The sequence below is a fragment of the Lutra lutra genome, chromosome 7 (genome assembly GCF_902655055.1).
Source record: "Lutra lutra chromosome 7, mLutLut1.2, whole genome shotgun sequence".
Taxonomy (NCBI): domain Eukaryota; kingdom Metazoa; phylum Chordata; class Mammalia; order Carnivora; family Mustelidae; genus Lutra; species Lutra lutra.
The window spans coordinates 73306011-73326261 of record NC_062284.1 but is presented as its reverse complement, the minus strand read 5'-3'; the positions used below and the strand labels follow the sequence as shown (position 1 = coordinate 73326261).

Sequence of the window (20251 nt, the reverse complement as noted above, 5' to 3'; positions counted from 1 at the left end):
CCCTCCCCCTGCTCTCTCACTCAAATAAATCTTAAAGAAGTTTATCAGGGAAGACATTACAATTTTCAGAGCCTTTAATATACAGGTTTTGTTAATGTCTTTCAATGATCTTGAGATATGTGGGGCATTTATTGGATTATCTAGAGATAATTTACTCAAGTCAGTGACCATCTTTTTATGTGTTTTCACATTTGTAGCAGGGCAAAAAGCCTATAGAATGCTTTTGGAGTTTGAGTTTAAATTTAGTTAAAGGCTCATTACAAGTGACTCATTTGTTTTTAGGCTGCTGTTGACTTGTTCAGTGGTTCTGAACTCTGTATATTTAGAAGAATTAGCTGTGGAACTATTCCTTTAAACTTAAAAGGAATGTTAGTACCCCCTATACCACTCCCCTAATTGAGTTAGATTCTTTGGTGGGTTTTGTTTTGTTTTGTTTTTTTTTTAGCTGAAGTAGCTAAAGACATGGTAGATGAGAGGCACTGAGCCAGAATAGGTAATCTGTTCATAAGATGCCTCTTCCTTTTTCTGGACTTTCTGAATACCCACCATCTGTGTTGTAATGATGCCTCTCGTGGACCTTCCACATGGGTGCTCGATACAGCATGTGGAACGAGCAGGTATTGAGTACTATGGTATACAGAGTAGCAGCATTTCCTGCTGCCTCTAGCTCAACACCCTTTATGAGGTGGGTTTATTTTTATTTTCTGTGCTCTTTTGTGGGGCCGGAAGTCATTTGCCACAACCACCATACGTAGTCTGTTCCCTGCCATTCTCTGCAGCCGTGGGAAGTCCGGCCCGGAGCACCTCCTGCCCACACATTTCCTGTACCCTGTCACGTGGAAACCATCTCTTGTGTTTTCTTCTCTTCGAAGCTTATACCTGTGGCCTCTTTGATCATACCCTTTCATCTCAGGCTTCAAAATACTTTTGTTATGATGGTTGGAAAATATGCAGCGAGGTCGTAGAGGCCTGTTCCCTGGTTATGGAGGCTCAAGAAAGCTAGCACTGGCCAGTTACCAGAGGCTCGGAGTGTCTAGACGAAAGTTGAGTGCTATATGACTTTGTAACTATGTTTAATTTTTTAAAAATTTATCAAACACCAAAAATGGATCTCTCCCATGAGGGAAGGCAACATTTCCCAGAACAAGGTTTCTTAGATGAGGAGATGAGAAAAGAGTGGGAGGAAGCTCCTGAAGAGCAAAATAAAACACATTTTATTTGGTTACATTGTGTTAATAAGAGGGTCCAAACTTACTGCAAAACTTCTGCCAATGGGATGAAAAAGAGGTATATTTTCCATCCCTGTCCCCGGCAGCCTAGTGTTGCAGAAAGCGTTTTGCAAAACATTTTGCTTGATTGGCGAGTGTTGATTTAAGAATCCGTTCTGCCATTTATTGTCTGTATTGACCTTTTGTGCCCCTAAAATTTAGTAAATAGGGGCGCCTGGGTGGCTCAGTGTTAAGCCTCTGCCTCTGAGCCTGGGGTTCTGGGATCAGCCTTTCTTGGGGCTTCCTGCCCCGCGGGGAGTCTGCTTCGCCCTCTTACTCTGCCCCTCACCACCGCTTATGCTTTCTCTCTCAAATAAATAAATCTTAAAAAAAAAAACAAAACTTAGTGAATAATAGGCACCTAAGTACTGCACTCCACAGTGCACGGGATTATAAAAGATAAGACATGGCCCTTACTGTCCAGAAGTGAGTGAGGCCTAGCACTCAGTGTCTGCCATGTGTCTTCCATGAAATGGTCTCCTGCTGTTTATGTTGCCCTATAAATCCCATGAGGAGGGGAGGTGGTGTTCCTTTACACAGGAGGAAATGGAAGTTCAGTTCGCAAGGGTTAGGGTCTGAATCTTATTTCTGTCTTATTCCAAAGCATTTGGATTAGGCTTTGGCTGTGAGAAATAAAATAGTAAGCACAGGGATAATACTACTTGACACGTCCCAGCAAAATGTACTTGAGAGTACCTTGTTAATGTAATTGCTCCACAAATGTGTCAGTACTCTCGTAGCAGTGATCAGAAATGCTGAGAACCATTCTCACACACTGATTTTTCTTCCTCAGCTTTGGGCCTCAGGACTACCGTGGCCAGGGTGGGCCTTCCTCTTTCCCTAGAGGAGAGGAGACTTTGCTAGGAGTCCTCATTGGGTCAGCTGTTCAGGCTTGCTCTACTTTTTAAAGTAACAGGGATGAACCGCTTTGCTTTTAACTTTTTATTATTATTATTATTATTTTTTTTTTCCATGAGAACAAGACCTTTATGGTTAGAATGCACTTAACTTTTTATTATTAAAATGTTCTCTCTCTCTCTCTCTCTCTCTCTCACACACACACACACACACACACATGCATGTGCGCACACAAGACTAGTAAAATAAACTCCCAGATGCCCAACACTCAGCTTCAACAATTAGCAACATTTTCCCCCAATCCAGTTTCAGGCTATTACTTAGACATCTGGAAGGAGAGTGCCTTCTTTCTATGACTCCATTATTTAGTTAAAAAATATCTGAATGTCTCCTCTGTGTCAGGTATGAAACAGAGGTGATCAGAAGAGATCAGGTGCCTCCCTTTCTCAGCCCTAAGTCCTAGCTGGGGAGAGCCAGATGAGCACATAAATAGAATCTTGTTCTATGGGGGAGACTGCGGTAGTTGTAAATGGAGCTGGGGAGGGAGCTCCTGAGAAGCAGTGGTCAGGAAAGCCCTCTCTGAGATGGTGACATTTAGGCTGTGATCTGACCCTTGAGAGAGCTGAGGGCCCGGCTAGCCTAGTTATCACTTTGCTAGCTCGTGTTGCCATATGAGTGAGTTGTGGAGTCTGCGTGTGCAGAAAAGTATTGCCTCAGGGGACTAACTAAAGGTGCAGGCCTCTGCTTTGCCTTCTAGTCCAATCCTAAAGTGGGGATCAAGTAGGAGCAAACAGTCACAGTAGAGGGAAGGGACATCCAGGCGGAATACAAGACAGGCCTTGGGGAAGTCCAGGGACCCCAGGCCTTTCCCGTGCTTTCTGATGGCAGCATCTGGAACCAGGTGGTACTGGGCATCCACAGTGCTTCATGCAAAACTAGGGGGTTTGAGTTTAGTGCTGCTGCAGTCCTAGTGCTCTGTGATCGCAATCAAGCTACTTTACAGCCTTCCTCCCTTGTGAAAGGGGGAGATGTACTCTGCCTCCTGCTTAGGTTTACCATAAAGATCAGAGGAGATAATGTTTGCTTTGGTGTCAGAAGAGGCCAGTGTGCAGAAAAGATCCTAGATAAGGATTCTGCCCCACCATGTTGCTTGGTAAATCACTGGAATAACCGGTGAGCCAGGAGAAGTGAGGATACCCTTGAGCTTGCTAAAAATAGTGTCTTGAGGCTCCATTGGAGACGTCCTTTTTAAGGTAACCCAGTTTCCCTCAATCAAGGCGGGAAGCATGAAATGGAGACAGTTGCTCCACCACTCTAAACCACATTCATCTACTTAAATTCTCTTACGTCTGCCAGCCTTGTCTTGCATTTATGGGCGTTTCCCCTAATATTTTCTTTCTCCTCCTTGGCTGAACTGTGCTTGGGTGGTTTAGGGAAAGGGTGGATGGGCACTCTTTTCTCCTCATTGGGATTTTTGAAAGGGGGGGATCTCTCCCATGGACACTACTGCCTCTGGAATGGAAACATGCTCCCATTTCCAGAGCAAAACAGGAAGACTGGGCTCTTCCCAAAGGCTCCCTACTGGAGCCCCTTAGGTGTCTGGCCTGCAAGAAGATGGTCACCCGGAGAAGCTAGCCCATGGGAGGGGTGCTGCAGAGGTCTGCCTTATGCTTTTTAGACCTTGTGTCCTGCGGGGCTCCTGGTGACCTTTCTGAGGGCAGAGAGCCCAGACGGTGAGAGGGGAGATATAGAACCAAAAGTATTTGGGGTGGGTGATTGGGGAGCCCTAGAGTGCTCTGAGGCTAGGAGTGGTGTCTATTGTCAGAAACTGGACCGCAGCCTTGCCATTGTCTCTGGCAGGCTCTCCATCAAGCTCTCCTGGAAGCTGGGAGCCATGGAGGGAACAAGAAAACATGCCTGCTGGTGTAGTGAGAAGTTCCTGGGGCCATGGTGAAGGGAGAGGATTCGCTGCTGTGGGAAACAGCATACACTAGTGGGGCCTGGGAGCCTGGAGCTGGCCAGGGGCTGGCCTTGGTCAGCGTGGTGGGCCACCCTGACAATCAGCATGTGGGCTCACAGTCCCTCTTCTCAGGTATTTCTCTGAACATGTGTGTTTACTAAGCATGTACACCCTTATCCCTTCGACGGCATCAAGAAGCGGGCGGGCAACTTTATATTTTATCCACATGCTTGATGAAAAATTGGGGCTCAGATGTCGAAGACCGGTGAGGGGTGGTGAGATACTTACAGATAACCACTGGTTCTCCTGACTCCTGCTGAGGACTCGTCCCCAAATCTGATAACTGAAACCTCCATCATACAAGTACAGTAATAGACGCTTATCTTATCTTTCATGCCCACATACTGGACTGTTAGCTCCTTAAGGACCAAGACTGTATTTAATAGGAACAGTACTTTATTGAGATCAAATTTACATACAGTAAAACGCACAAGCCTTAGGTGTCCAGTTTGACGCATTTTGACATGAGTGTACACCCACATAACCATCACCCAGATCGAGATAGGTAATTTCCATCACCCTAAAACTCCCCTCATGCACTCTTCCAGTCAATCCTTTTACCCCACCGTTCTCATTTCTATCATGGGTGATTAGTTTTGCCTAAACTTGAACTTCATCTGTGTGGAATCATCCAGTTGTACAGAGACAATCTCAGAGCCTGGCACAAGGTCTGGCACGTGGCAGGAATGCAACATGAAAGAAAGTCCTGGTTCTTAAACTACCCTAGGAGAGAGCACTGATCTCACTGGGAAACTGAGGCTTCAGGCGGTTAGTGACCTGCCCAGGGCACAAGGCCAGGGCAGCAGAGGACCCTGAGTGCTAGCCCAGGCTCTCCATTCTGAATGCACACCTCTCTCCTAAGGCTCCCCCTAGCTCCCCCGGCCCTGTCCAACCCCCCCCACCCCGCCCCCGGGCCCCGGGCTCCCCCTCAGCACTCTGTGTGGGTGAGCCTGATGATGTTGGCGGGTGGTGCCCCCTGCCGCTTGCGGGGGCTGACCGGGGCCCCACTTCCCTCTATGGGAGGTGCTAGGATCACCAAAGCTCTGGAGCCCGTGCAGAGCCTGGAGAAGGGCAGGGGCTCTGTTCGCGGAAGGAAAGTCACCTGCCCTTTTATCTTCCTCTGAAGGAGATTTCCCCAAGTTCTGGGGGCTTTCCTTCCCAGAATAAACGGACTAAGGGAAGAGGCCTTTTTTTGGTGGAGCGCTGCTGCCCCCAGCTGGGCGGCGGGGGACTATACCAATGAGCGGGACGTGCAAAATCGGCGCGTTTTCCGCCTCTTGGGTTCTGGTCTGAGTTCGTGGACCCTTCCCTTGCCTCTTGGCTCCTGGGTCCCTGGGCTCCTGGTCCCTGGTCTCCGAGAGCAGATGTCTGTCAGGACCGTCACCCGGCACTTCAGCCGCGTCCTGAAGGTAGGGTCTTCCTCGGAGAACCAGCCAGCCCAAGCATATGGTGGCCCCCTATACCTCGGGGAAGGTGGGCTGGACGGAAGCTTTTGAGGGCCTGCCCCGTATTAAGCAAATATTTAAACAGTGTGGTCAAGGTTTGATCTTAGGGCTTGGTTCAGCAAGCACGGGGCGGAGGCGGGGAGGCCTCTGTGCAGCGGGGCATGAGGCACCTCCCCGAGCGGCGCTGGGTGCCTGCCAGCCCCTCTCAGCTCCCCCTCTTACTGTCGCACCTGCGGTCGGTGGCGGTGTAACGGCCCCAGCCAGCCTGGCCCAGGCACGTGGCCTGGGGCGATGCTATCTCGAACTCAGTATTTTTAACTCCCTCTTTGCAGAGGATGTGGCTTCTGCGGGAGAGCTTCAAAGGGTGCCCCATTTGCCCTTCGGGGCCACCATGACGTCATGGAAATGGGGAGGGGAGGGCCCTGAGCCCCCCGACACCTGGCGGGAAGTGGGAGACATTTTTCCACTTCTGTCTACTTCTGGCTACTGACTCAGTGTCTGACCTGTTTATTAATTTCAAATACAGCTCTCTGTGTGATGCTCAAAGGAAAACTTCTGCATGCATGTGTCTGGGTGAAACGAAGTGTGGAAACCAGGTGGCCCTTCCACAAAGTCCTCAGGGGTCAGTGACCTCACTGGCCCCATCTGGCTGCTCCCCAGGTCCACCCTCAGGAGCTCTCTGTCCCACACAATGGCCGAGGAAGTAGTCTGCAGAAGCGCTTTTAAGATAGGACATCTGGGTAAAGTGAGGTGGACTGGGTAATGTGACCTTTGGCCCGTGACCTTGGAATAGTTGGGCAGTGACCCGAGTTCTGCCTCCCTGGCACCTCCCAGGGGTACCATCCTCCAGACTCTATTGGATGATTGCCTGCCTGGAGGCTTCACTGGCCAATGGGCCATCACTCAGGTTTTTCTTTCCCTGATAGTTCTTGACAGGTTACTCTTAGCTTTTGGCAAAATCATGAAATAGCTGCTCACCCAGCTGACTCCTCTATTCATCTCTATTTTCCTTTCTCTTATGCTCCCCCCACGGCCGCACCAACCTGGCTTACTTCCCAGTGCCTATTGGCACCAAGTATTTATTTGTTCATTTGCTAGTTAAGTGTCTATTAAGCATCTGTGGCGTGCCAGCCACGGGGCTAGGTGTTGTGGACCCAGTGATGAACAAGATACATTGGCCATCCCGAGGAGTGCAGAGTTGAGTGGACTTTCTTGCCAAGATATTATGTGGTAACTACGGTGATATCTGTTAAGGCTTTCCAGGTGACCCAGGGGAGTGGGATTTTAATAGTCAAACCAAGAAGATAAATAATCCTTCAAGACTCACGTGGCTGCCCATCCAATGGTGGGTCATAGCAGAGGGGGTCACTCTGTTGGAGTTGAAGACCCCACCCCGTTTTAGGGTGTTCCTGAAGCACATCCTTGATTAACCCTCTTCTCTTGAGGGGACAGTTACTCCAGTTACACTGGCGAGGGGCCAGGTCCCTGGGTGAAGTGTCAGAGAATCTTCTAGAATCTTAGAACTGGGGTCGTGAGAAGTCATTTGGTGCATTCTTTTGCCTCCAGAGCTGGCCTGTGTTTAATTCAGCTCTTTGGGCAATTGGGTATCTGTCCAGACAAATCCATTCTACAGCTGGCCTTGGTGACACATTCCCTAGTGGAACAGAGGTCTTGTGTCCTCGAGGCTGGTCTCTGTTCATGGGGCCTGGGGTTCTCCAGGGCTGGGCCTTCGTATGGATGTGATGATGGTGTACCCGGCTTTCTTCAGCAGCCTCTTCCTTCCAGGTTGAGCAGTGCCTTGGTCCCTAACTGCCCTGAGCGGCTCTGCTGCAGTGACCCTAGGCCCTGTGCTGACCTCCTAAGGGGCACAGAAACCCTTGGTCTGGGATTGTAAGGGTATTTTAATTCCCTCTGACACCCTAGGTGGGACCTGGGGCCAGAGGTGAGAACAGAGTGGATACAGAGGAGTGGAGTGTCCTTATCACCCCCTCAGCATACCCACTTGCTCCTGGTCTGCCCTCTGACTCGGCTCTAATTGGCTTTAGGCTTAACAGCCTTAGATTTGATGGAAGATTCTTGCTGGGATGGAGGAGGCCTGGTTTGAGATGGAAATGTCTCAGGGGTGTGCCGACCCTGCTTTCCAGATGACCTCCAATGTGCCTGAGGCCTTGTCACCCTTGGCTAGGGCTGGGCCTGGAAGGAGGAACCCTTGCTCCCTTAGTGGGTCTGGGTGGGTCCCCAGCCACTGCCTGTCACCTCATAGGCCTTGGGTGGCCTTAGGGGTCCATGACCTTCAGGGCCCTGACAACTGAGGGCCCTGGGATGGCATGATTCCACAGACTCCCCTGGCCTACTCCAGGTTCTTGGAGGGATCTGTCTTTAGCCCCTTCACTGCCTCCCAGGGTCCTTGCTCCTGTCACCTGCCCCTGTGTCCCCCTCAGGCTCAGCGTCTTTGCTGCCAACTCTCAGGAGTGGAGCTGCCCCCCCGACCACCGGGATCTTTGTATACAGACCATAGTGAATTACTACTTTAGGAGGAAAAAAAAGATCAACTAATTTGCCTTAGGTTTTTAAGGGTTGATAAAGGCTTGCTCTATTAACCCTCCCAGGGGCATTTTCATTGAATCGGGAGAGGAGAATACTTTAATTAAAAGAAATTCCCAATGGTGGGATCTCTGGCATCGTGTCAGGGCGATGAGGCAGAACCTTACCTTTGGGAAGGTGGTACCTATCCTGCTGTGTGTGAGAGGGACCCGTGATGATGGGGTGACCTCTGTGGCTGTCCCTTTTTGTGATCTTTAGAGGGACTTGCATTTAGGCTGCAGGTGAGGGGACTCAGAACTACGGATTCTGTGACCATCCTCCTCCACAGAGGCTACAGAGTCAGCGGCCTGTGGAGCTGGAGGCAGCTTCCCAGTCCTAGAAGATATTTTATAGGTGGTGACCCTGGAAATTATGGAAGGGAAGGACATGCCCAAGTCCCCTGTTGAGCTGGGGTCTTGATCCCTGTGAAAAGCAGCAGGCCTGACTTGTAGCTGGAAGGATTTGCATATTTCCGGCTGATGTGGTTGGAGACACATGTGTGAACCATAGAGGTGTTTGGGGATAGGACCCTCCCTTCCCCCTGGGAATCCATAAGCCCTGGGCTTGATGGCAGTAATTGTGAGGAGGATAGCTGCATCTTGGAAGGGCACTCAGGCCCAGAAGAATACCGGGGACCCCGGGCAGCCCTACCTTCTGTCCTCTTGCTAAGAGCTTAAAACATACACACACTCTCCTTGGGAGAGTTCCTGAGCTTGAGGAGAGAGGATTCATTTCTTATATCCAGGCTGGGGGGAGGGGGGGAAGTAGAAAGTCTGGCTAATCTTCACTCCCTTTCCCTGCTCTTAGACCGGACACCCCAAAGTTGGGGCATTGGGGTGGGACCCAGGCAGTGGACTGGTGGGTGGTCCCCAGCCATGAATCTGTAGGGGCCATGCACGGTTTCAGTGAGAATCCAGTCTGAAAGGAAATGGTCCCGGAGGGCAGGAGACAGTGGGTGGCATTTTGGGGATGCTTGCTGTGTGGTCCCTGCCTGCCAGATTTCCACGGCCAGTCCTGATCAGTCATGGACGTGGGCCTCCTACTATGGGTGGCCCAGTGGTGCAGCAGGAAGACAGAAGAGCAGGGACCTCAACTTTTAAGTGGGTTTGCCTGCCCCCCGCCCCCCCCCCCCCCCCCCCCCCCAGCTCAGCCTTCTAAGTGGAATTTTTTTAGAGGTTGTTCCAGGATGAGATTGACTTCAGCAGCTTGTTGAATTAGGCACCCCGAGCAACATCAGGACAAACGCCTTGGTTTCTTTCTGCCCAGTCAGGGATCAATAGCAAGCCGACCATACGTGACCCTGACCAAACCCAGTCAAACAGGAGCACATCCGGGCTCTTCCAAATTGCCTTTAATGAAGTCGTGGGTAGCAGGATATACAACGCAGCTCAGATACACAGCACAGCAGGGTCTCCGTAATAATTTCCCCCACATCTTGGGGAAAAGGGTATACATATTTATGAACATTATTTAAAAAAACGGGCTCCTCACAACCTTCTCCGGGAGCTAGAGCCCAGGAGGACCTACTGGAGGTTCCTCTTCCAGAGGATAGGGGACAGGGGATGTAAGAGGCAGTCTCGGGAGGGACAGGGAGTCTCTCCGCAGTGGCCCCCTGACTTTGCTGTGAGCGTCCAGTGGTGACAAGCAGCAGTGAGGGAACCGAGGGGGCAGAGGCAGGGTTTGGCAGCTCTTCAGCACCTTGATGGTGAGTATCTGGTGGGATCCAGCTGGTGGCCATTGCCAGTGGGGCCAGAGAGGCAGAGGGAGCCTTCTTATATGTCAGGGAGCAGACAGTCTGCCTCTCTGCTTGAAGAGGGGCAAGAGGTACGGTGGGGAGCCAGGAGCGAGGGGAGTGCCAGGCGCTCTCATGTTCTTGGTGACCTGGGTTGAGGAAGCACAGTGGTTAGGGCTGACTACCGAGGACACAGAGTCAGGGACAGTTAGGGATGTGGATGGAGATGCCTCCATTTGTAGAGTTCTAGGAGCGAACGGACACTGGACTTCCTGTTGATGGTGGTGGAACAGGAGGCACTTGTCAGTAGGATGACAGGGATACAGGGAGAGAGCTAGGGTTAGAGCATAAGAGGTATATAATATCTTTGCGTCGTACTGGGGGCAGAGAACATGAGGAAAGCAATTGGGCGCCCCTGTAGGTTTTGCAGTGAAAGGAGTACAATAGAAGGCGTGGGCGTAAATGAGTCTGGGTCCTGAGTTTCTCATATTTTTCCACTCATTAGTGGCTGGCCCTTGCTGTGACTTGGCCTCAATGTCTTTCTTTCCAAAATGAGGAGAATAACAGCTATTCTTCATAATTTATAGGGGAGACATGGCTCAGCTGAGGTGCCTCTTGTCCCTTGAGGAGTCCTACCAATGTTCCAGGCCACTGTTATTTACAATAGTAACCCCTAACCAGAGAAAGTGGAGGGGTTTGGTGGGCCCCACTATAGGACCTAAAAGCAAGTCCTGGGGGGAGGTTTGCTTTCCGACCTTGGAGACCCTCACAGCCCTCCCTCCCACCTGAGATGCCCGCTCACCTCAGCGCGACCACAGCCGCAGCGTCATGAACAGGTTAAACCCAGTCACTTTCAGGAGGACGACACGCAGCCCGATCATGAGCAGGTTTTGGAAGTTTAGGTTCATATCTGCCAAACAAGAGGTTATTGGCATGCATATCCCTTCCTAAGCCTATTTGTATTATTCTTTTCAAAGGAAAACACGAGCTGCACTCAATCCTTATTTTATGTCTGTCTCCCTCGAGAGTGGGGATGGGGCAGGGCTCAGAACTCACTGTAACCCCCTGGATCTGGGCCCCCGGGTGATTAGCAGGTGCCTGCCCCAAGAGGGATGATTCAGTGAAAACAACTCAGATGGAAATGGATGGGCCCAGGGCAGGTGGCCGGGAGTGGTGGGGATCCTGAGAGACGAGATGCCTGCCTACAGGAATCCTGCTGCTTTTCTTGAAAGAAGGCAGAACCCCAGCTACTGGCCACAGAGGGAACACGCCCTCAGGAGAAGCGGGTCAGTTCAGGGCCCTGCACAAGCCAGTTGGAAATGTCACAGCTGGGCCACCGAGAAGCTCTCTTTGGTTCTCCAGAGCCCTAGGAGTGAGTCATGGGGGTCTAGGAAACTAGAGACTCATCCTGAAAGTCCTCAGAGGGGGAAAGCACGTTAGAGATGGTGAGAGGAGCCTGGGGATTCAAGAATATTCCCATTCTTCCTAACTTCATTCCAGATCCATATATCCCTTCCCGCCTCTCCTATCTAGTCAGGGTGATTGTGGGTACCTCTTGAAGCTGGGTTAGACCCCTCTCTTACCTGTTTCAAAGCTTTTCTCTATCAAAGTGGCATCACAGGAAAAGTCTAAAAGGAGAAACAAAGACATTTTCTTAGAGTTGAGTGAGCCGACTCTCCCATGCCAGACCTTCTAGGATTTGGGCAGATGAGCCTCTGTCTACAGGTTTTCCATGTGCTCTCCTGGAGAGATCTGGAAGGGACTTGTCGCCTATGGACACCCGCTGGGAGGCCCCTGGCTTCTGGGGATTACTACATTCACTTCACAAACGCTGCTTGTGCAAAGGACCTGTCACCCAACACAAGGCCACAAGGAACCATCAGACACAGATCCTGCCCTTGGGTAGGTTCCAGTCTGGAGTCTGAAAGAGGCAGTAAGACACCACACAGTGACAAAGTGCCATGAGGGGTATAGATGCCCTTCTGTGTCCCATGGAGTCACTTCAAATTTGTTCCTTTGTTGTTACCATCTCAGTGGATGGCACTGTCATTGACTCAGCGGCTTGGGCAGAAAATCCAGCCACCTTCCTTGCTCTCCTCTTTCCTTTGCAGCCCTGCCTGGTTCTCCCTTTGAATCTGAAATCGTGTTGGCCACTCAACTCCCTTACTCCCCCTGTCCAGGCCCCTATCATTTGTCTGTGGCAACGGCTTCCTTTCTGCTTCCACTCTTGGCTCCTACAATCCATTTTTCACTTGGAGTGCTCTTTTAAAAAAGCAAATTGGATGTCGTTCTCCTACTTAAAACCAATCAATAGCTCCTCATTGGACTTAGGAGGGTGGCTGCCCTCTCGACTAACAGGCCCTGAGATGAGGCCCTTCCCTACTTCGTCCATCTCCTGTCCTGTTGCTCTTCCCCTTCCTCGCTGTGCCCCTGTGTCAGGCCTCCACAGGCTCCCCCTCTCTATCCTTGGCACAGCTGCTCCCTTCTTCTCCTTTAACTCTCATCTCACCTAGCATTTCCTCAGAGAGCCCTGCCCAGACTCTGTCCCTAAGTTGGCTGCTTCCTCCACCCCCAAGTTAAAGCACATGTTACAATCCGAAGTTCTCTAGATTTCTGCTTGCTGATGGATGGCCTCCCCCAACTGTAGTGGAGCTTGCTTGGGGCAGACCCCTCATCTGACTTACTTATTCCTTCACTCCAGCCCCTGGCACATTGTATATGCACAACCAGTGTTTGTTGAGTGAATGAACGACTGGCTGAGGTTGGCTCTTTGGCAGAGAGACAGAACCAAGGGGAGGTATCTTGGAGAAAGGCATTAGACAGGGCAGTGAGGGGGCAAACAGCCTGAGCAGAGGCAGGGAGGTGGGAATTCGGGGCAGGTGAGAAGCCAGTGCCCTTCCCACCACCTTCTCCCCATCCCCTCTTTGCCTAGGACATCCTGGGACATGCCAGGATGGAGCTCCCTGGTGCTCAGTCACAGGAGTGCAGGGGCTTTGCTGACAGTGGATGAGGCCGAGACCACCCATCAGAGCAGCTTTTAGGGGAAGAACCAGGCGTCTCCTGAGTAGGGAAGCCTCAGCTGGCACAGGCACTGAGGCTGCTCTCACCTGAGCTGGAGTAGAATTCCTCGTTGAAGGTCTCATTGCATTTAAAATCAGTGCTGGTGCTCCAGGCCAGGACGCCATTGCTCTTGGAATTCATCGACCACATGTCCAGCACGGTACTGTTTAGCCTGGTCATCGTGGACTCCGGGGCTTGCTGCTCATTGGTTTCAGAATCAAAATCGGTGAACAGGCAGACAGAGATCTTACTGGATTTAGGGCTTCTCAGCTGGTACACCGCGGGGTCAGGGTCTGTGATATCTGTGGGCCAAAAGAACCCAGGTTAGGAGATGCTCATTTCCCTCTTTGCCCCAACCCAGGTCTGAGGCCAGATGCCAGTGATGGGCAAGAGCAAGGCTCTGTGGGGCTGGCAAGTCACATTCTCAGGCTTTGGGTGGAAAAGAACATTCTGGAAACCAGTTCTAAGTGGACTGGAAGTCAGGGCCAGGCAAAAGCCACGGGTCCTGGCCAAGAGGCCAGGTTCTCAATGGAGGCTCTCTGGCTGGCCCTGCCTGGCATTCAGGGAAACCAGAAATGCAGGGCTCCTTAATGATACTGTTTATTCTTTCACTTAATAGGAACATCTTCCAAAGCACAGTGGGACTAGTAAGCAGCAACGCTGCTCTGACAGGACAAAGCAAGCCTAGAATAGAGGCTCAGCAAAGCAAACCACATGTCTAGGAATCAGGGGTGGCCTCCCCCCCAAATTAGGCTGGGTGTGGACAGCAATTGGAGGTTTATTATTGGCTGGCATTAAGATGAAAGATCGGTCACATCACCATGAGGAGATTTCTCCTTGGTAAAAGTTTTAGACATTAAGTCGGAATACCTGCCTCCCAGTCCTTGTTCTACCATTCATTAGATCCAAGGTCTTGAGCAAGGCACATCAGCTCCCTAAATGTCAGGAATTTCATCTGTAAAATGGAGACATTGTGTCCTCCATGGAAAATCAAAGGGGGAGTTTCTCTCTATAGAATTACAGTTAACAAACTATAAAGCACTGAATCGATGAGAGTAACTGTAGCTCTTGATAATGCCAGGATATTGCCATGATAATGTACTACTGAGTTATACACAGTCTATTTCTACTCTTCACCCCCAGGAAATAGGGGTCGATGGAGGCTTTTCATTAGAGCTGAGAATCGTTCTTCAGTATTTCTGTAGGATTTTGTGTTTTTAATGTAACTCTTGTTGTTTATTCTTTCAGACCTCCTGCCTTTAGAAGAGGAAACAGAGGTTTGCTGGGAGGGTTAACACGCTGGGGCCACCCAGAGAGTTTACAGCAGGGTTGGGACTAGAGTTTCCTGCCCCTGTGGTTCTCTGCTCCCACGGCTCCCCACCCTGCATGCAAGGTTTCTCAGACCAGGGGTGCACCCCACTTGTGAGTCCAGCCAGGGTGGCCTTGGCAATGCAGACTTCCAGCTGGACCTGAAACCAGGGACACCAGCCTTTGGCCTTGTCTTGGGTTGCTGAATCAAGGCATCCCAAGGGTATCAAGTCAAGGGTGTGGGGCTGTCCCTGGAGTAGCAGAACACGGGTGGGTACATGGTCCCATGTGAGGGACATCCAAAGCTCTGGCCCCAAGGGATTCTGCCTGTTCCTCTCCAATGTCCCCATATCTGGGGCTGGGAGTAGGGTCTGACATCACTGTGGATTAAGGCCCTAGGGCATAAATCTTTTATAGGGAGAGAGAGAGAGACTGAAAGCCATATGTGCCACCAACATACCCCAATGGGTTTGTTAGTCCTTGGTGGGAGTCATGGATGGGACTGGGAATGGAGATGTGGAAGGGTATGGAGGTGCTGAGGGAATGTGGCCTTGAGGAGAAGGTAGAGGGTAAGGTGCCACCAGTACAGTTTGGGCTTAGAGGGGAAGAGGGGTTGCTGTGGGGGCCCAATGTCCAACTCTGAGTTGTGGTTAAACACTCAATCAAGTTCTAGAGCCACTAAGTGTCAGGCTGGAGAAGGTCTAGCATGCTGTCCAATGTGATAGTCTTTAGCTACCTGTGGCTATTTAAATTAAAATGAATGAAAATAAAATCAAATTAAAATTTAATTAAAAATTAAAACTTCATTTTAAGAGTGTTGTAGCTGCCGTGTTGGACAGTGCAGGTTGATAGAACACTTCGATCATCCCAGAAAGTCCTGTTGGACAGCATTGGTCTGGAGAGAGCTATGCTACAGAATATGAGATTTTGGGACGCCTGGGTGGCTCAGTTGGTTAAGCAGCTGCCTTCGGCTCAGGTCATGATCCCAGCGTCCTGGGATTGAGTCCCGCATCGGGCTCCTTGCTCATCAGGGAGCCTGCTTCTCCCTCTGCCTCTGCCTGCCATTCTGTCTGCCTGTGCTTGCTCTCTCTCCCTCTCTCTCTGACAAATAAATAAATAAAATCTTTAAAAAAAAAAGAATATGAGATTTTTTGAGGAATGGTATGGAGGGCTGATTGTGTGCCTTAAAAACCATCTTTAAGTCAGTGAGGATGGGAGGGTGACTCCATGAGAGAAAGGCCAATTTTTGCTCAACTTCGCTAGTGAGAAATCAACATGACATAGCAAATCAATGAAATCAGAAGACTTGAGATGATTTTCACTGCTCCCAGTTCTCATTTTTACCAAGACTTCATTCATTTTTGGGCTTCCCTATCTGCATTTTTGCTGTTGTTTCTCCTGTCCAGCTTCCTTACCTCTGATTTCCTCTCTTTCTTCCCTCTCTACCCTCACTGTCTCCCCATTCTCTTTTTTTTAGCTCATCCTCCAAAGTACTTGTCTAAAACCTAGAGCTGATTGAATCATTTTTGTTCAGAATAATTCAGGGACTCCCTAGTGCCCACAGAATAATGTCCAAATTTCCTGGCATGACATTCAGGGGCTGTCATGATCTGGAGAGCTTGAATTTTCTTCTCTCAAGTCCATTCTGTGCCCTAAATGAATAGAGCTTCACCTGCAGGCCCACAGGAAGAGTTTTCAGGTGAAGGCCTACTCATCTAGGGCACATAAGGGACTTGAGAGAAAAAATTCAAGTTCACTTAGTATCTGCCATGTAGTATGTGCTCAAGAAACAATTGTTGGATCATAAATGGCCTAGTAACCAACAGATTTGCAAAATTTCCTGCTTATCAGAACTTTTTGGTTAAAAAAGCTGGGTACTGATCCTTAAACTTGCTTTGTTTTAAGTCCTTTTACTTCCGCTCCCATGTACCTCTGGCACAACCATCTCTTTTTGTCTGAGGACGAGAAATGAATCACTTTTAATTTGGAGGTCTTTAGGGGTCCCTCTGCCAGAGCCCTGGGAGGAGACACATCCTATCCTGTTCCACCTTAGCAACGCCCATCCTTCCACTGATGACATCTCAGACGTTGGCCTTAGGAAGACTGGGTCAAGTTTTCAGTGTGGAAGTTCAGCTCTGCTAGATCCTAACTTTTCATTATAATTCAAAACTGACCGCAGAGGCACATGTCCAAAAGCTCTAGTGCTTCCGATGCGTCGGGGCACAACAGTGATTCCTCCCATGAAAGCTTCCCTCCCACGAAATCAGTGCTTTGTAGTTAGGTACTAGGAACCCGGAAGTGTTCCCACTTAGCAATCCTGACTCTGGGTCCCACTGAGCCTCTGGTGAGCATCAGGAAACAATGAGCCTGGGTGGACTTACCAGGAGTTATGGAAACTCTGGTTCCTTTGCCAAATTTCAAACGTGAGGCAACACCTTCATACCACACCTAATGTCTCCATTACAGAAACCCTTAGGTTTCTCCTCCTCTGAGGAATGGGGTAACCTACCTCATAGAGCCTATTGAAGAAGGAGAGGGGAGGTCCCTAGGACATGAGGCATCCATAGAAGGGGCTGGCCCCCTCTCACATTCATATCTGGTCTCCATTTCTAAATTGGATCCCCAGGTTCCTAGTGGCCAGCCTTGACCCTAATTGTCTGAATTCTCTTGAAGGGTCTAGAATTCCTTTTCTCTATTGTCTAAAAAGACATTTTATTTGCTTTTCCCTGCTTCCAGTTTATTATCAGATGTGTTTACTTAGGCCAAAATGCACATGCCTTCTTCACATCCAAGATCATGCCTTTTTTGTTGTTGTTCCTTATGCTTGAAAGTCCCCTTCTCTCCAGTCTTTTCCCATACAGATCTTACCTATCCTTCAGGCCTAGTGAACCCTTTCTATTGCATAAAACATTATCTGTCTAGGCCAACTTCCAGCTGTAAACTCATTCCTCTGAATCTCGATTGTGCCTATTGATGTCATCAATTTGTTCACACTGAAATAGTTTTCAGCTTGCTAAATTTACAGTAGTTATGTCCCTTTAGCTAGTTCTTATCCAATTTGGGAATAGGTCAGTCATCTATCTTAGACTTCTTTGCAGTCAGTCTAACATTTTTTAGAGTGATGGCAACATAGAAGGCATTAGAAAATATCCATTGAACGATTAAAGTCAAGTTTTAATGTGTTTGATCTAGAGAAACACAGATTTTCAAAATTGATAGTGATGGCTTTTCCTTTCATAGAGGCTTCTGTAAGACAATTCATTGTAGCACACACAGTTAGCCTCCCCATAGTAAGACTGATATTCCCAAGGAAAGGAATAGAGACACTCACTGGCCCATGGGATTGCAAATGGGGCCACCTGGGAACACTCAGCAGCTATTATAGACACTTGGGATACTTTTCCAAATGTGAATTTGCCCACAATTCCTGCAGTATTCACACTGCAGGTGACACCATTACAGAAACTCACGAAATCTACCTCTTGCTTCAGTAGAAGTACTGATCTCCCCCAGGGGACAAGAGAATCACACTTTCTAGAGTTAGACCTTCTGCTCTTTTGTGTTGAGGATTTGTTCATCTCTTTTCCTCCTGCCCTATCCTGCTGTAGTACCCTGTGATCTCAATAAACCAAGAATTCAGTAGGGCACAACCCCTGTCCAGGGCAGCGGTATCTTGGATCTTCTCATGGAGGGCCCAAGACTATGTACTTATCACTTGCCTCATGATTCCTAAAGTCTCAGTCTAAAGATGTTTCCTGAGCATTGAATGCTGGATGGGAGAATTTTCTGGGGATGGGTGAAAAGAACCATTAGGAATCCTACAGAAGAAAATACCTGGGCTCAACTTAGCATCCTGGACAAAGAAGAATTAATTGCCAAGGCTGACCCTTGCTCCACTTTACTTACTTGGCTGGACACTCTGTCTGGTCCCTGCTCCAAAGATTAACACGGTACTCTGCTTCATCCCCATGGCAGCTAAGGTATTTGTAATATCCTTCTTGATATTAATCTACTGGAACCCACCAGACTCCGAAAGCACCATCCTAAAAGTCTCCCTGAGTCTTTGTTTCTTAGATTTTCTATTTCCCAGGGAAGCTCTTACCCCTCCCCTTTACAATAATATAAACCTTTTATAGCAAGGCCTTGATGAAGATGGGGAGAATAATAATAATAATGAAATTATCACTAGAAAAACACTATGAATAGTGTAAGTCTGATGAATCACAGGCCTGTACCCCTGAAACAAATAATACATTATATGTTAATAATAAAACAAAAACCAAAAACCAAAATAGCAAAAAAACAAAAAACAAAAAACAAAAAACAAAAACCAAGAAAGGCTATCATTTATTAATTGCTTGCTATCTGCTGGGCATTGTCTTATATTATTATGATGTGGTTCTTGGCATTTTGATGCTGAGGAAGTAGAGACTTTAGAAAGGGTAGGGCCAGAATTTCCCCCAGATCTGTCCACCTGTCAAGTTTGCTGTGAAGCCCATACAATCCTGCCTCCGTGCCTTGATATGTCACAAAATATAACTGCCATTTAGGTAGGGGTCAGGGTCACTTTTTCCCTGGGAGAGGTTCAAGACTCCTAAACTCCAGAGAAGATTCTGGGAGCAGGTATCCCCATACCACGTCATTAGCTGAAACAAGGAATGTCGCCACTAAGGGCTGCGATAGGCAATAAGAGGGAATTCGGGTTCGCCCATTAAGTCATTCCTTCCCCCCCAAGGGCACGTTGCTAATTTCCTGAATGTTCTGATTATCTGGTGCTGATAGTATAGGCTTTGTTTGAGAGTGCTGAGTATCTGGAACTCTTTCTACATTTCCGTAAATTATTCTGCCCGGTCTTTCATTTACTCAATTGGCTCTTGGGACTTCTGTCTTTAATATGAGAAATGGGAATGTTTTAAGTCACCAAGAGAGCTTATAGGAAATGGAAAACAAGTGTTTACTGTTCCCCTGAGTTTGCTGTAAATCATTGCCGGTTTTCTCACAGACAAGCCGAGGGTTACTTTTGCCCCAGACTCGTGCGTGATCGTACTCACATGGGTTCACAGCCAGCCTGGTCCCAGCTCCAAAGGTCAACTGACTGTAGCTACCAGACAACACAATAGTGGGGCGCTTTACAAGAACTCTAAGCTGGGCAGGGTCAGGCTTCTGGGGGCAGCAATGTCTTCTGTCCCCATGCTACAGATTCCTCCAAATCACTCTTTCCCTGACCCAAGAGAAAAGTCTGTCTCACCGAGTCCCAGTTCCTCAGCTTTCGGTGTAATAAGCCCACAGACCTTTCCTCACAGCCAGACTGGAGCTGGTCGGCCTTCCTGGAGGGTAGACACCCTTTCTGGGTTCCACACTGAAAGCGAAGGAGGAAAATTGGAGATGTCTGAAGAAGAGCCAGGAATTAATTGGGAAATGAATCTGGAGGGGGAATTCAGAGCCCTGGCAATAGATGGCACACCTAGGGGACGGTTACTCCTGGAATCGAGGCCTGCGCAAGGCTCTTTAGAAAGGCGTTCTGTTATTCCTTGAGGGCAGAGAGAGAGAGGCTAAAATTGCCAGGGGAATAGTCACATAAAGGCACAGGGAGGACTGCTTAACTCTGATGGTTGTGAGAATCAGGAGTGAGTTATATACAGGGCCCCAGAATCTTCTTCTCCAGAGGTTTCTAAGATTAGGGTTAACATCCGTATGGGGAAAAGTAAATCTCCAAAGTTTGAGAGTGGTTTAGACAGGTACTTCTTGGTGAGAGTTTCACAGAACTCTAGTCCTTCAAAATTTTTCTGCAAAAAAGATTCTAAGCTCAAATTAGTTTGAAAAGTGCTGTTATACTCTATACTGACAAGCCATATTAGCTAATTTTAAAGGCTCTGAGAAGTCCTGCAGTAAAGAAATCCAGAGCTTCTCAAACTTATTTGATCTAGTAAACTTCTTTTCTTAAAACACTCATTAAAAAAAAAAAACACTCATTAAG

General features: G+C 48.8%; 1 gene segment (V, D, J or C); it reads right to left on the bottom strand.

The window, feature by feature from the left end:
* Positions 1–9508: 9508 nt before the first annotated feature.
* The window catches only part of LOC125104779 (T-cell receptor alpha chain C region-like), a 311082-nt gene continuing 300339 nt past the window's right edge, over positions 9509–20251 (bottom strand). Inside the window, 4 exon segments of the C gene segment in view lie at positions 9509–10055; positions 10709–10816; positions 11490–11534; positions 13014–13268. Of these exon segments, the coding sequence occupies positions 10710–10816; positions 11490–11534; positions 13014–13268 (407 nt within the window).